The sequence below is a fragment of the Podarcis liolepis genome (genome assembly GCF_965112155.1).
Source record: "Podarcis liolepis genome assembly, chromosome: 16".
Classification (NCBI taxonomy): Eukaryota; Metazoa; Chordata; class Lepidosauria; order Squamata; family Lacertidae; genus Podarcis; species Podarcis liolepis.
The window spans coordinates 19,788,946-19,804,364 of record NC_139567.1 but is presented as its reverse complement, the minus strand read 5'-3'; the positions used below and the strand labels follow the sequence as shown (position 1 = coordinate 19,804,364).

The 15,419-nt window shown below is 44.7% G+C and overlaps 1 protein-coding gene and 1 long non-coding RNA gene across 4 annotated transcripts in view; one reads left to right on the top strand and one right to left on the bottom strand.

The window, feature by feature from the left end:
- BCO2 (beta-carotene oxygenase 2) overlaps positions 1-15,419 on the top strand; it is a 71,680-nt gene that overhangs the window by 49,673 nt on the left and 6,588 nt on the right. For all 3 annotated transcript variants that reach the window (XM_083481052.1, XM_083481051.1, XM_083481050.1), the window contains 4 exons: positions 6,323-6,527; positions 7,551-7,762; positions 11,139-11,254; positions 12,564-12,666. In XM_083481052.1, coding sequence (XP_083337178.1) covers positions 6,323-6,527; positions 7,551-7,762; positions 11,139-11,254; positions 12,564-12,666 — 636 coding nt within the window. The remainder of the gene's footprint in view (positions 1-6,322; positions 6,528-7,550; positions 7,763-11,138; positions 11,255-12,563; positions 12,667-15,419) is intronic.
- LOC310696110 lies at positions 4,356-6,312 on the bottom strand. The gene is made up of 3 exons (XR_014520433.1): positions 5,059-6,312; positions 4,860-5,016; positions 4,356-4,495 (listed from the first exon to the last, which is right to left on the bottom strand). It is a non-coding gene; the product is annotated as an uncharacterized lncRNA (long non-coding RNA).

Genomic DNA, 15,419 nt, shown 5'->3' with positions numbered 1-15,419 from the left:
CTTTAACAACAGTTGCAAAAGTCACTCTGTCCCAATAAATAAACTGTTGTCATCATTTTTCCTCTCAGCCTGGGAAGAAGAGCAGTCAATTCCTTGGCAGTTCACAGACGCCTTTCATCCTTCCTTCCAACTGAAGATATATGAGCAATTATACTTCCAATTAAATTAAATTCCAAGTCCTCTTAGTGTTATTCAGTTCACTTTGTAAATAAGAAAAGATAGGGAAGAGTCAGCTTTAAGTTTCCATCGTCAACCTTTTGCAAAATAAAGCCTCCCTCCCTTTTTCCTTTTTTACACAAACAGTTCCGTTTAATGTTGTATTCCATATCTATAATCCAATTTCTTCCCTCCTCGCTTGTACAAATATAATTTGAACTAACATTCAAAGGAGGGTTGCCGAATCATAAATGTAGAGAAGAAAACTTTATATAAAGAAACCATAGGCTCCCCCCACCATCTTTTGCAGTGAATAAAGTCTTCTCTCAAGTTCAAACCTTAACAACCTTGCAGCTGGTTCTGTTCTGCAGTTTGTGATCTCATCTCTTCTAGCACGCACATGTACTTTAGTCTGAATGAAACTCTAATTCACAGGAGAACCTCTGCTTCTTAATGGAGGCATTGGGTTTTCGGCAGAAGTGCTTTTGTACTCAGCGCCTTCCTGCCTCCTGCATTCCATGCCGGAGTGAGAGCCAGGATAACTATCCTCAATCATCCTTGTTTATCCTCTACCGACGATCTCCTGCTGTCATGAGAGCTGCCTCCATTAAGGCAGACTGGAACCGGAAGCCATGCACCTCAAACTTTTGAGGAAGTTCTGCAGCTGCCTTCACAACAGCAGGATCTTGGGTTTGCTGTAATGGAACAACAAATGCAATCCCTGACTGATCACAAGGTTTTCTCACTTGTTGATGTGCCAGAACAGGAGAAATCTGTGGGGTGCCATTGGGTCTATAAAAGTAAAACCATAGCATCTGGTAAAGTGAAGTTTAAAGAAAGGTTTGTTGTGAAAGGATTCATGCAGAGAAGGGGGTTAAATTATGATGAGACTTTCGTTCTGACAGCCAGAAGTGAAAGTATGAGAATTCTTTTAACCCTCACAGCAATACATGATCTTGAAGTTAGTCACTTTGACATTGCGATAGCATATTTAAATGCAGGGTTAAAAGAGGTGGTTTATATGCAGCAAGCTCCAGGATTTGAGCAGAATCCTAAAGCTGTATACAGACATTACATGGTGATCTATGGACTTTGCCAATCAGCCAGAAATTGGAAAATGTGCTTGCATGAAGCGCTAAGTGTTCTAGGATTTCAAAAGAGCTGGGCTGATTCCTGTCTATATTGTAAGGGGACAGGAGATGATTGTATGTTTTTCTAGTGTTTGTTGATGAGTTAACGTGTGTTGGGAAAACAAACAACTAAATTCCGGAGTTTGCCCAGCAAGTTGGGGCAAGAGTTCCAGCTCAAAGATTTAGGAGCTATAAAGAGGTACCTGGGAGTTGAAGTACAGAGAATAAGTGAGGGGAGTTTTTCTACTAAGCCAGAAAAAGAAATTTACACAACTGTTAGAATGTTTTGGTATGCAGAATTGTAAAGGTAAAGGGACCCCTGACCATTAGGTCCAGTCGTGACCGACTCTGGGGTTGCGGCACTCATCTCGCTTTACTGGCCGAAGGAGCCGGCGTACAGCTTCCGGGTCATGTGGCCAGCATGACTAAGCCAATTCTGGTGAAACCAGAGCAGCGCACGGAAACGCCGTTTACCTTCCTGCCGGAGCGGTACCTATTTATCTACTTGCACTTTGACGTGCTTTCGAACTGCTAGGTTGGCAGGAGCAGGGACCGAGCAATGGGAGCTCACCCCGTCACGGGGATTTGAACTGCTGACCTTCTGATCGGCAAGTCCTAGGCTCTGTGGTTTAACCCACAGCACCACCCGCGTCCCATATGCAGAATTGTAAAGGCGTTCAAACTCCTGTGGTGACAGACTTTTAAAAAGCAGAGTAATGTGATGTTTGAAAACCAGGAGCTATACCACTCTGACATTGGCAGTTTGTTGTACATTTCACAGTGGTCCAGACCAGATGTTAACAATGCTGTGGGTGTTCTTAGCAGGTTAGTTTCAAAGCTAACCACAGCAGCTTGGCAAGCAGTTAAAAGAGTGTTTCACTATTTAAAAGCAACATAGGACTACTGTTTAAAACTGTCATCCTCTTTGGAAATGATGTACAGTGGTACCTCAGGTTACATACGCTTCAGGTTACAGACTCCGCTAACCCAGAAATAGTGCTTCAGGTTAAGAACTTTGCTTCAGGATGGGAACAGAAATCGGGCTCCGGCGGCGCAGCAGCAGTGGGAGGCCCCATTAGCTAAAGTGGTGCTTCAGGTTAAGAACAGTTTCAGGTTAAGAACAGACCCCCAGAACGAATTAAGTTCTTAACTGTACAGACAAGAAGGTCCACTGTCAGAGGGGGTTTGTCACTGGTGGCAGATGACAGAGACTGTGACACCACGAGACCGGTGTAAAACCAAATCAAATAAAGGTTTTATTACAAAACAACAAAGCTTGTGGGTGTTTTTCCTGCAGGCAGAGTTCAAACTGTAGCTTTTCTCCTTTTGTAGTCTTGCCCAGCTGTAACCAATCAGCCCAGAGCTTACAGAAACTGTTCTTAAAGGTACAAACATCTTTACTGCTTCTGTGCAGAATGACTCCCAACAATTTGGACGGTCTCTAGTGGGTTGGAAATGCTGGAAACGGGTTGGTATCTGTGTCTACACCTGAAGCGGAATAGGCTGCTCTGTTTGAATTGAACAATCAGCTTCCCTATTTTGTGCAGATTCTTACGGACATGAATGTAGAATCCAAGCTACCTGTGACAGTTTATGAGGACCATCAGGCCTGCATATCCATGGCAGAGCCTGAACAATTCAAGCTTAGGACAGGGGGCCGCTAGGGGGCGCATCGGAAGATGGCCGACAATACCATCTCTCCGGCTCACACGAGGTAATTAAGAGGCTGTTATGGGAGTATGTAGCCTCCCTCGTTACCCCAAGCGGATGGGGGACACTGCCTTGCCTGCTGTGCCCATAATACACCCCCAGATTCGAAAGGGGGTGAGGGCACTAGGCACAAAAGCCCTCGTGTGGGTCGGCTCTCCTGGACGCTGTCTCTGATCTGCGCAGCTAGTTGTGGGAGCTCTATATAAACAATCAGGACAGAAGCAAACGCACATACTTCGAGCGAAGATCGGGAGTAAAGACTGCTAACTAAAGGGATCTCTGAGAGGTGGAGCGACGGGCTGGACTTAACAATAAATCAAGAAGAAGAATAAATCAAGAAGAAGACTCATCAAAGGATCGGTATTTTGGAGCGAGACTGAAAAGGAGGGGGGGGAGAAAAACTTTTTTTCAACCCGCTTGTGGAGATTATCAGAGATCATGAAGAAAAGAATATATGATAACAACAAGAAGAAGATGAGGAAAACAACAAAGAGAAGATTGAACAGAACTGTGAATATTATTTTGACAGAACTGTGTAATGAAAGCAGCAACAAGAGAGATGATCGGATTCCCTTTTGGAGCTCGAAGCATGGGTACCCCCAACAAAATTTTTAAAAATTTGGCTGTGTAATTTGGAATTATTGTGATTTGGAATTAATGTGATGTGATTGGCCTGTTAATAAAAAATATTTTTTTTTAAAAATTCAAGCTTAGGACAAAACACATGGACATAAAATATAGACATGTCAGGGACAATGTGGAACATGGATTAATGAAACTTGTATATTGTGAGTCGAGCCAGAACATTGCTGATCTATTGGCATAATAACATGCTCTGATACATATTTTTTCCTAAACAGAATTAAGAAGGGGTGTTGAGGTTCCTTTAATTGATGTTAAGGAAAAGCTGGTGCACGGGCCTCCCTTATCTTGCACCTTCAGGTCATGCGATTAGTGTTTGATGGTCACTGACCTGGCAACCAGCCAAGGGTGTGATCATTCTTGGGTATATTAAGAGGGGGCTGTACATTACTTCTTTGCTTCGCTGCAAGGAAACTCTGCCAGATTGACACTGAACTCTGTGCTGTATGTGTGCTGTGAATTGGACTTGCTTTGCATTTGAAGCCTGCACCTTCTACTAGGGATCTAGCAGAAGCCTGTATATAGTGAAACTGCCTTTAAAAACAAAACAAAAACAACTTTCATATGTTGCAAGTTTGAATAAGTCTTCAGTCCAATCATAGAAGGGAGCCGCATTTTTATTTTTCCAATTCATCAGTATCAGTCTTTTTGCTGTTTGGTAAGGGCATGTTTGTAAGGTTCCATGTGGTGAGTATATAATTCAAAAGGATATTTTGTTCTGTAAATCTAAGGTTGTTCCGTATAGTTCTGTTGATAGTTTCAGTTACCTCCTGCCAAAACTCTTTCAATATAGGATAACGAAAAAACATATGTTTTAGAGAAGCGTTATCCCTATGGTATCTCCAACAGTTAGATACCTTAAAGGTAAAGGGACCCCTGACTATTAGGTCCAGTCGTGGCTGACTCTGGGGTTGCGGTGCTCATCTCGCTTTATTGGCCGAGGGAGCCAGCGTACAGCGTCATGTGGCCAGCATGACTAAGCTGCTTCTGGCAAACCAGAGCAATGCACGGAAATGCCGTTTACCTTCCCGCTGGAGCGGTACCTATTTATCTACTTGCACTTTGACGTGCTTTTGAACTGCTAGGTTGGCAGGAGCAGGGACCGAGCAACGGGAGCTCACCCTATCGCGGGGATTCGAACCGCCGACATTCTGATTGGCAAGCCCTAGGCTCTGCGGTTTAACCCACCTGCGGTTTAACCCACCTGCGTCCCTTAGATACTTTAGATAGCCCTTTTAAAAAAACAAACGTAATGGGGTCCAGTATACTCTAAATTTTTGTTGATGTTGTAATAGCCTCAATTTAAGGTCCAGAGACACCCTTGTTGTAGCAGTTAAAACAGTTTTCCACTGTTTGGTCGAAACTGAGATCTCTAATTCTTTATTCCAATGTTCCCTCAGTACCTTGGTTTGCTAATAACAAAGATATATATCTTTGGGAAACTGCCTTAATGCTTTGGACCTGTCAGTAAAGGACTGAACCGGTTTAGGTGTTGGAGTCCGAATGAATTTCTTCCAGCACAAAACTGCACTGCCATGAACCTACACGCTTGGGGAGCTGCACATGTTTGGCACATGCCATGCGCCAACAGTGTGTGAGAGTGTTTGCCAAAACCTGCCTGTGTTACAAGGGTAAAATATACCTATCTCCACCCATCTCGGGCATGTGACCTTCATAAAGCTGCCAAGAAGGTAATGTTGTTCCCTTTCTTGAAAGGGATATATTGCAAGCTACGTGTTCTACCTCACTACATAATTATTACACATAGCATCAGATTTTCTGCTTTGAATGTATTTTACCAGAGCTTAACCACCAAAGGGATAATTGCTTTAACCCTGCAGGTGGATTTCCCCTTTCAAGCTTCTTGAACCTTAAAGATATAAGAAGGGGTTTTAGAATGCTGATCCCTGCTGAAGGCTCAATTAGACCGCAAGTGAAAATATGATTATTCTTAAGTATTACACTTAAGACAAGCATGTCAATCGGTACATGGTGGTTGATAGCTGCTATAAAGCATATCCCTTATTTAATTTGCCTAGGCTGGTGTGTAGCTGTGTGTTCTGCGAGTTTTATTTCCCCCCCTGGAAGGTCCTCCCTCTGCTTTTTTAGGAAGGTTTTTATTGGGCAAATTTGTTGGTTTTGCTTAATGTAAGAAAATCTCTAAGTGGTTTACACAAACTACTGTCGTAAACACAAGCAAAAAATAAATAAATGCCTATTATCGACATGCAATAAAAAATCAAATAGAATATTAATCAAAACCTTGGAACAGAAATATGGGGGAGCTGTGGTCAGAAAATTGAGAGCCTGACATCCCAGTAATGTCTCTGAGGGTATGAGTTTATTTTCCCCATGGAAGTTCATTGCTGGGGGGGGGGGGTGAATAGTGCTAGATTTGGGCACTCCCTTTGGTGAAGAAGAAGCCTGCCCCCATGTCTTTGACACTGGTGGTGGTCTCCATTGAGACTGTGTGCCACTCCTGCCAGGACTCATTGTTTAGTTTCTGAGAAAATGTATGGCTTTACCCAAGTATTACAGTACATCACATGCTCTTGTGACTGCATAGGCTGCAGCCTACACGATTTCACTTATGCGCACGGAAGCCCGTAATGTAACCTCCAGGTAAGTTGGTGGGTGCCCGTATTCCTTTTTCGTCTGCTAATTTCTTGCTTTTGTCTCCTCAGTGGTACCAAGTCTCCTATTGACCCAGAAACAGCAGCAGGTCTCCTTCAGCAACCGGAAGGGCTTGGAATGCATCTCGCCATTTTTCTGCAGCGTAGAAGAGACATCTCAAGCTATTCCTACGAAGATCGAGGGGCATGTCCCCACCTGGCTGAAGGGCAAGCTGCTGAGAGTTGGCCCAGGGAAGTTTGAGTTTGGAAAAGACAAGTAAGGCCTGCTTGGTTTGCTGTGGCTGTGCCCTGCAAGGGATTCTAAACCTCAGAGATAAAAAAATCTGCATATCTTTATGGATCAGGCTGTAGAAGCCACCCAGAAAAGTTACAAGCCACACAGGGATATGCTCTTTCATATGTAGGTTGTTCGGTCAATTGTGCCTCCAGAAAGAAAATACAAGAACCATGTTGCTCACAGCTGGCAAGGTTTGTTCTTAGGGATTCGAGAATTCTGGCCACCCCCATCTCCCTAGCGGTGGCAGGATTAACAGGCAAGTCAGTATCCTGGAGATAGATTCTTTATTAATAAACATTTCTTGTTTCCCTCATCTAAAAGGAAGTTTTTAAGAAAAACGTTTCAGTCCTTTGAGATTTGCATTCATCGGTTTTGAACTTCCTCCCCACTCTGTGTGAAGTTTACATAAATTCAATCAAACAAGTGTTTCCCCAAGTTTGGGAGATGTGTTTTCCCCTCCCTTTATTACCTGGCTGAGAAGGAAAAGATGAAATAACACACCTGTGTGCCCTCATCAACCCCCCCCCCCCAAATCAGCTTGTACCTGATCTTGTTGCTCTTACTTTGGTATATATGTGCATTTTACATGGGCAGAACTGCATGTGCACATTTTCTCATCAGTGAGGATCTAAGTAGGTAGTAGGAGTAGGAGTAATAATAATAATAAAAATTTATTACTTATACCCCACCCATCTGGCCAGGCCTCCCTAGCCAAGCTGGGTGGCTTCCAACAGAATATGAAAAACACAATAAAGCATCAAACACTAAAAACTTCCTTAAACAGGGCTGCCTTCAGATGTCTTCTAAAAGTCAGATAGTTGTTTATTTCCTTGACATCTGGTGGGAGGGCATTCCACAGGGTGGGCACCAATACCAAGAAGGCCCTCTGCCTTGGATGCCTAAAGTTGGCAGGAGCTGAAAAGGGAAATAGGTGAAATCAGCACCCTGTACTCCTATTCCCCCCGCCCCCGCGCTGATTAGATTTCTCTTCTCCAATGGAAGGTATAACCACTGGTTTGATGGCATGTCTCTGATGCACCAGTTTGACATTGATGATGGAGTTGTGAAGTACAGCAGCAAGTTCCTAAGGAGCGATTCCTACATGACTAACAGCCGGAACAACCGGATCATGGTATCTGAGTTTGGAACCTTAGCTATGCCTGACCCTTGCAAGTCCATTTTTGAGCGCTTCATGTCAAGGTTTGAAGTGCCAAGTAAGTGTCATAAAAGTTTATTAAGCCTTGCAATGCAACACAGACTAACCTTACAGAATAAGCAAGCAGAATAAGCTTGGCAGGGGGTTGGACTCGATGGCCCTTGTGGTCTCTTCCAACTCTATGATTCTATGATTCTATGATTCTAAGAATATATTTTAACACTTTTCCAAACTGCTTTGATACATCTTTTACCTTTTTTGATCCCACCACATAAAAAGCTTTCTGTTGCTCCACCCTCCCACCTGGAGATTAAGATAAGCACCTTTCTTCATCTCATTTGCATGTAATTGGTTTCTGTTTCCTTCCCAAGCTCCCACAGTTCCTGTTCCAACTTTCACAGCCTTGCTCAGTCTTTCTCAAACATTGCTAAAATCCTTTCTTTAGCACTAAGAATGCCAAGAGGAGACACCTCTTAGAATAAGGTTACCAGATGTTTTTCAATGAATCCGGGGACACTTTTCAACTTCCATGGATTTTGTATGGGGACATCTGGTAACCTTATCTTAGAATCTTTGGTGCCTTTTTTTTACTTCCAGCCCTCCGTAGGATCTCTATAGCTGCCTGACAATTCATGTAAAAGGGATGTCTCAGGTTCCTCTGAATCAGTTCAACTGAGACTCCGCAGTGTATTTCATTCAGTTGCAATGAGCTCACCTTTCACAGTGTTGACAGTAATCCAAGAGAATGAGCCAAGAGGAAGGGACCATTTCACTGGCTCATATCAAAAACAGCCAAAGTGATTCTCTTTTTTAGGCCACTTGCCACAGTAAGGCAGGTTGCCACCACTTGTTTGTGTCCCCACCGTCCCCCACTTTCATCTGTGACTCCTGGAGGCACAAACAATTTTGACAAGGAAAACAGAGGTTTTCTTTTTATATATATATATAAATTTTATTTTTTCATTTTCTATTTTACATAAACAAATGAATTAAAAACATAAACATATAGTCCCTTCTGACTTCCCTCCCCACGCTCATTTCAGATCTGCATCTCTGCATCTCTATCATAACTCTATTCTTAGAAATCCTTTGCCAATCCATAGTTTAACTTTTTACTACAAGTTTCCTGTCAGTCCTACCAATGTATGTAGTTGTTTACAATAGCTTTTCAAATAAATTATAAACTTTCCCCGTTTTTTATTAAAGACTCCCTCTTCCTGGTTTCTAATTCTTCCTGTAAGTTTTTTTTCATCTCAGAATAGTTCATCAATTTTGTTTGCCACTCTTCTTTGGTCGGAGGTGTACCATCTTTCCATTTCTGAGCTAAGAGAGTCTGTGAAGCTGTGCTCACGTAAATAAACAGTTTCGTCCGGTCCTTCAGGATCTCTGGTCCTACAATACCTAAAAGAAAAGCTTCTGGTTTCTTAGGAAACATATTTTCAACACCCCCCCCCAGTTCATTATATATAATTTCCCAGAAGTCTTTTGTCATCTCACATACCACCACATATGATTAAAAAGCACCCTCATTTTTTTTACATTTCCAGCACATTTGTACATCAACCTTTTTGAGTCCACTGCTCCTTTGACCAACTACGTTCTTTCTGTGGCACCCCTGTGGGGCTCAGGAGCCCACTTATGTCACCCCTTGCCTGCAGAGCTGACAGTCTCAAACATCCCTTGTGGAGTGTTCCCTCAGCCTCCTTGCCTCTCCCCTCTGCTTGGGAGTCCTCTCTGCAACTGCTCCCAGAGGCACCATTCACCTGCAGAGCTTATAGCCAGGGCTGATGCAATAAACAGCTGTGCAAGCCTTTGGGAGGCAGAGACGCAAGAGGGCATCACAGGAGGGAGGGAAGGAAAGAGGGACAGAGGCCAGTGTTGCCCACGGCACCCCTGACCATCATTCAAGGCACCCCAGGGTGCCACGGCACACTGGTTGAAAACCACTGGTTTAAAAGCCACCACCACCATCATCAAACCTTTTATTGGCATCACATCCAAACATCCAAAAAAAAATCAATACAGAATTACCACTTCCCCAGTGGCACAAAACATTTGCTAATAGAAAGGAGGCAGAGCAGTCTATCGTCACATCTCTAGGTCTCCAGGGAGATCGGGCGTCTGCAGTGTATTTCGACGACAAAAAACCCCAAATAGAGATATTTAGCCACTAACTTGGTGAGCTCCTGATCATTCCCCAGTAAGAGAAAATGTATGACATCCAACTCTGGTTTCTGTTTGGGGATGCAGAGTTGATCTAGAAATTGCTGACGGAGATCAGGATATAGTATGTGTCAGGGGTTCAGGGACAGAGGCACAGGTGAAGGGGGAGACGGAGAGCAATGGGGAAGAATCCCAGGACAGTGAGGAAGAGGATGACAATGACTTGAGGTCTTCCATGAGTCTCTCAAGTGAATCGGAGGATTCCCAGAAGGGGGCGCCCCTGGTCAGGCCAAGGGGGGGTCACAGGGGGGACTTGCCAGGAGCAGGGAAGCAGCAGGGAAACCCCGAGTGGGAGTGGGAGATCGGGGCCGGCTTCCCAGCAGGAACGGAGTGAAGAGGGTGGAGTTCCCAGTGTGACACACGGAGCAGAGCAGGAAGGAGACAGGGGAAGGAGATCGGGGCAGGACGTCCTGCCGGAAGGGGCGGAGAGTAGTACAGGGAGTAGTGTAAGTGTCAAGAGGAAGGTCAGGGGTAGCGAACGTGCGCCAAGTTCAAATGTGGAGGCGCGCGGAAATGCAGAGAGCCCGGAGGAGGAGCCTGGTCCCAAAGCACGAAGGAGGGGGGAGCAGGCATCTGAGAAATCCGCGTCAGGGGAAAGCAGGAGGGAAGGAACCCAGGGGGGCAGAAAGACCCTGCGGAAAAGGAAGGACAGGAAGAGGTGGACTAGCACAAGCCTCTTAAGCTGGTGTAGAGGCGGGACCGATTCAGAGGGGACTTCAAACGTCTAAGGCTAAGAGACGCGGGGCTGCACGCCTCGGTTGTGGAACCAATAATGAACTGCAATAAACGTCCTTGTATATAAGAAGAGCTTGGCGTTGGTCTTTTGTGAGCTGAGACCTGAGGCAGCCCCTGACAGTATGCAATCAGGAACCATATGTGTAAGGGTTTCCACCAGGTGGTCTTCACCTGGGCAAGTTCTTTCTCCTTCCACCCTGCCTGAGAACCTTCCCCACAGGAGGTTTGATGGATTTGAATTAAACCTGTCCAGTGAAAAAGCCCTTCTTTCTTGAGGGTTAAGCAGAAATGCAAAGTAATTGTGGTTAGTTTCATGTGCCCAAGAAAGTTGAAAATAAAGAGAAGAACATGTTTTCTCTGCTGCTGCTACTGTTAGTTTCTGGCACTCAATATCGGTTTAAAAGCATCCATGCAACTCCAATGATCCCAAGTGTTTTGTAGCACACCCACAAACCAACCTCGGGTTTTTGTTCCAGAAATGACGGACAACTGCAATGTGAACTACGTGGTCTACAAAGGCGACTATTACGTCAGCACAGAAACCAACTTAATGCGTAAGGTCAATCCGGAAACCCTTGAAACAAAGGAGAAGGTAAAGGAACCTGAATCAGGTCAGACTGTTTGTCTATCAAGCCCAGTATGGTTCAGTCTGACTGAGAGTGGTTCTCTGGGGTCTCCCAGGAATCCAGGACGGCTACCTGATGCTCTTAGAAGGTGAAGGAATAGAGTGGGACTGTGGTGTTAAGGTCACAGGAGGAGGAAGCTGGATCACAGCACTTGCAGGGTGAGGTTAAAGGTTCATAGGTGTTAGTTAAAAGGTAAAGGGACCCCTGACCATTAGGTCCGGTCGTGACCGACTCTGGGGTTACGGTGCTCATCTCGCTTTATTGGCCGAGGGAGCCGGCGTACAGCTTCCGGGTCATGTGGCCAGCATGACTAAGCCGCTTCTGGCGAACCAGAGCTGCGCACGGAAATGCCGTTTACCTTCCCGCCCGAGCGGTACCTATTTACTTGCACTTTGACGTGCTTTTGAACTGCTAGGTTGGCAGGAGCAGGGACCGAGCAACTGGAGCTCACCCCGTGGCGGGGATTCGAACCGCTGACCTTCTGATCGGCAAGCCCTAGGCTCTGTGGTTTAACCCACAGCGCCACCCACGTCCCAGGTGTTGGTTAAGTCTCTGTAAATAAGCCGTATTGAAGGGTAGGCCACTTTGGATGAGACTTGCTGTTTTGAGACTCAGACCTGGTCTGGTCTGCAGATGTGGCAGAGATGGGAATAACATGAGACCTGGAGTGGTAGAATGGCCTCTACTGCTTCAGTCTGCAGGTGAGAGATCCCATTTTTGAATGTTTTCCTCCAAACTCAATGAAAGTAGAAAGCTAACCCTGCAGGTAGAAACCTTCTAGTTTAGCCATTTCCCCTCAGGTCATTTGTACTGCAGCTCTCATCGCATGGGGGTCCAAAACATCTGGAGAGTACCAGGTTAGCAAAGACAGTTTCTAGCACAATCCCCACCCCACACTGTTCAAGTTTTCTATTGGCATGGCTATTTTGAAGAAGAAGAAAAAGGACCATCCAGAAATGAAACCCCCCTTGAAATGGTAGAGTCCATTCTCTAACCCAGCAGATTACCAACCCTTTCGCACCCCAATCTTCTGCATGTGTGTATGAGACTGTAGCATGCGCACTCTGACAAATGCATCTGCGAAGAAGTCAAAAGGGTCTGTTTACTGAAATCTGATTAGCAGAGGTAGCCAATGAGTGCCATTCACAACTAGTTGCAAAGGCAGAGATCCATGTTGTCTAGCTTATACCAGGGCTGGAGAAATATTTATAAATGAATCGCTTCCACCTAGACCCTGAAAGGGAAAAAAATATGTATATATATTTGCATTTGCAGGTGGATTGGACAAAGTACATTGCAGTGAATGGAGCAACTGCCCACCCACACTATGACCCAGACGGGACAGCGTATAACATGGGCAACTCGTATGGAAAACATGGTGAGATTGTATGGCTCAGAAGAGGCTGACTTGTCTGACTTCTAGGAGAATCACGACATTGTGCATGAGATTGTGATGTTTCTATGCTAGGGTATGGACTGGATGCGGAGCTCCATTCACTACTGGACCAGGTTCAAAGTGTTGGTACTAATATATAAAGCCCTATACAGCTCAGGACCAGATTATATGAGAGGCTGCCTTATTTCTTATATATACCCAGTAGGTCACTGTGGTCTGTGGGAGAGCTTCTCCTGCAACTTCCAAAGATACCAGAAGCTTGTTCCACAAGTTAGAGACAGAGCAATAGAATCCCTGGATTGCATGCACTGCCTCTGGTATATTTTCTTTACAGATTTATAAACCACTTTATAACCTGAGGCCATCAAAGCAGTGTACAACAAAACAAACTCTAAAAAAAGAATAAAGCACATTTTACAGATATCCCATAATTAATATCCCCTAAAATGACTGTTCCACGATTCAGGAAAAGCCTTCTTCCACATTAATTATGTTTTTTTCTGCAACAGTAGCTACTCTTTTTTTTTGGGGGGGGGTGTACATGTTTATAAAAACATAACATGTAAAGACCACCCTGCCCTCATGGCAACATCATTAATTTATTTTTCTGACGCACATAATCACAGCAATATTGTCCTTTGTGCATCAAAATATTTGCTCATCTTCAGAAAGACGTTAGCTCCCCTGATGAAAAATATATCACACTTGTGACTCTTGGATAAGGGCTGCTAAGAAACAGGCAATAGCAGCATTCAAGGCAAACACTGGCAGATCCCCTCTCCTTATAATCTTACTTTGATGAAAGATTCCTCACTCCACTTTCTCACAGCTCTGATTAAAACACACAAAACAGCTTGACAACTAGCTGACAGGAATTTATCTGTTGATTTTTCCAGTCCTGTAACTGATTCTGCACTGTATATGGCTGTGTGCATTGAAATGAAATGGTGCAAAGCATATTTCTATTGGCTTCAGTGGCGATTGCAGCCTACTTGTCGCTGTTCTCGGGGCAGCGATGGTGAAGTACGAAGTGCAGAGAGAATGCACTAAACTGAAAGATTTGGAGTATTTATTGTAACTGGCAATATCGAGCTTGCAATGAAGAGAAGTGCTGCAGGAGGAGAGCCCAGAAAGAAATTTCTAGCACCCTGCGTTGTTGAAGTTTAGGCAGCCAACTTGCTCCAATTACTCCCAGCAATTTTGTGAATTTGCTGAACTTTCAGTGTTGTTGCTCTGTTCACTTGCTTCTGTTTGCTTCTGTGTCAGGACATGTGAATAGCAGGGAAAGGTGCCAGGCTCCTGTCATTATATAATAAAACATTTGGGGCAGACTTGGAAAACAATGTAGAAGTCTGCAGAACTAGTTTTGCATTCTTTCCTGCAACTCATATTTCACTTTTGTTCAGAGCACCAGTTTGGGGGGATCAGATGTCTGCTGCATTATTGTTCAGGCATTACTTTTGCCAAGACAGACACTTCATAAACAAAGGTTTTATATGCAGAGATTGCAGCAGATGCAGCTTGCTCTTTATATGTTTGCCTGGTCACTCTGTTGGGCTGCACTGCCAACTAACTAATCGATTTCTGTTTGGAACTGTCAGAGAACAATACCTTTTCCAGTGCATCTGGTAGCAGACAAAGGCAAGGGGCTTTTGATTTGCTGAAGACTGGTGGGGGTGGTCAGGGAAGGTGATCATTATATTTTCTCTTCTCTTCTGCTTTTATTCAAAATAACTTATTTATCCAAAGCATTTCTACTCTGTTCTTCAGCCAGAACTGCTCCCAGGGCAGTTTACAAATCCATAAAAACAACAACAGTCCTTGCTGGCTCCTCAGGATTACAATGTAAAAATACATGGTTGGCATCCGTCTCTGTTGGGAGCCAATGGAGAAGTGTGCCTTTGGGAATGAGGTCAAGCTGTTGGATGGTTGCAGCGCCTGCTGTGGCTGTAGAGACCGATATAGGAGAGACATGTTTTGTTGCAGCTGGGGCAGATGAAGGCGTCCGGCTGTGTTGCTGCAGATGCACTATGGCATTTCTTCTCTCTGCTTCTCTCTTCTCCCAGAGGTCATTTCTCCTCTGGTCACTGCTATGAATACATGACTTGACTGCCTGCCTCCAGGCACTGTGGTCGTCTGCAAGGGATTCCCACATGTGGCCGGGTTGATGTTGCCAGCCTTCATGCCACGTTTGCAAACACCTTTGTCATGCAGAAGGGAAAAGGGACAGGGAGAGAAGTGGTTGCAGTCTCTAATGCAGCCTTCCTCAACATGGTGCCTTCAAGGTGTTTTGGACTGCAATTCCCATTAGCCCCAGCACGTCTGTTGTAGTCAACATCTGAAGGGCCCCTGTTCAGGAAAGCTGCTGTAATGTCATGGAAAGCATGGGAGTTTGGCAAGCACTTTCTGGTTAGATCACTGGTGTTCCTAACACTGCCTGTGGCTCTTGGACATGAATAAGAGGCTTCTGTCACATGAATAAGACAAGAACTGGCCCAGAATCTTTATGTGCTTATCGTTTCACAACCATGCGTTGGAGGTTGCGTCTTCCACCCTCTTATATTAAATCCAAATCAGTGGCACGGAGTGTGCATGACCTTATTCTCAACTGGAAACATGGAGGCTTATGAATCAGAATGCCTTGCATTCATGTCATGCATTTATTCCAAAACCCCACATCAACAATTATGGAGCCAATGTCTAGTTCCATCTATAGCTGGACTGCTGGCCGGGTC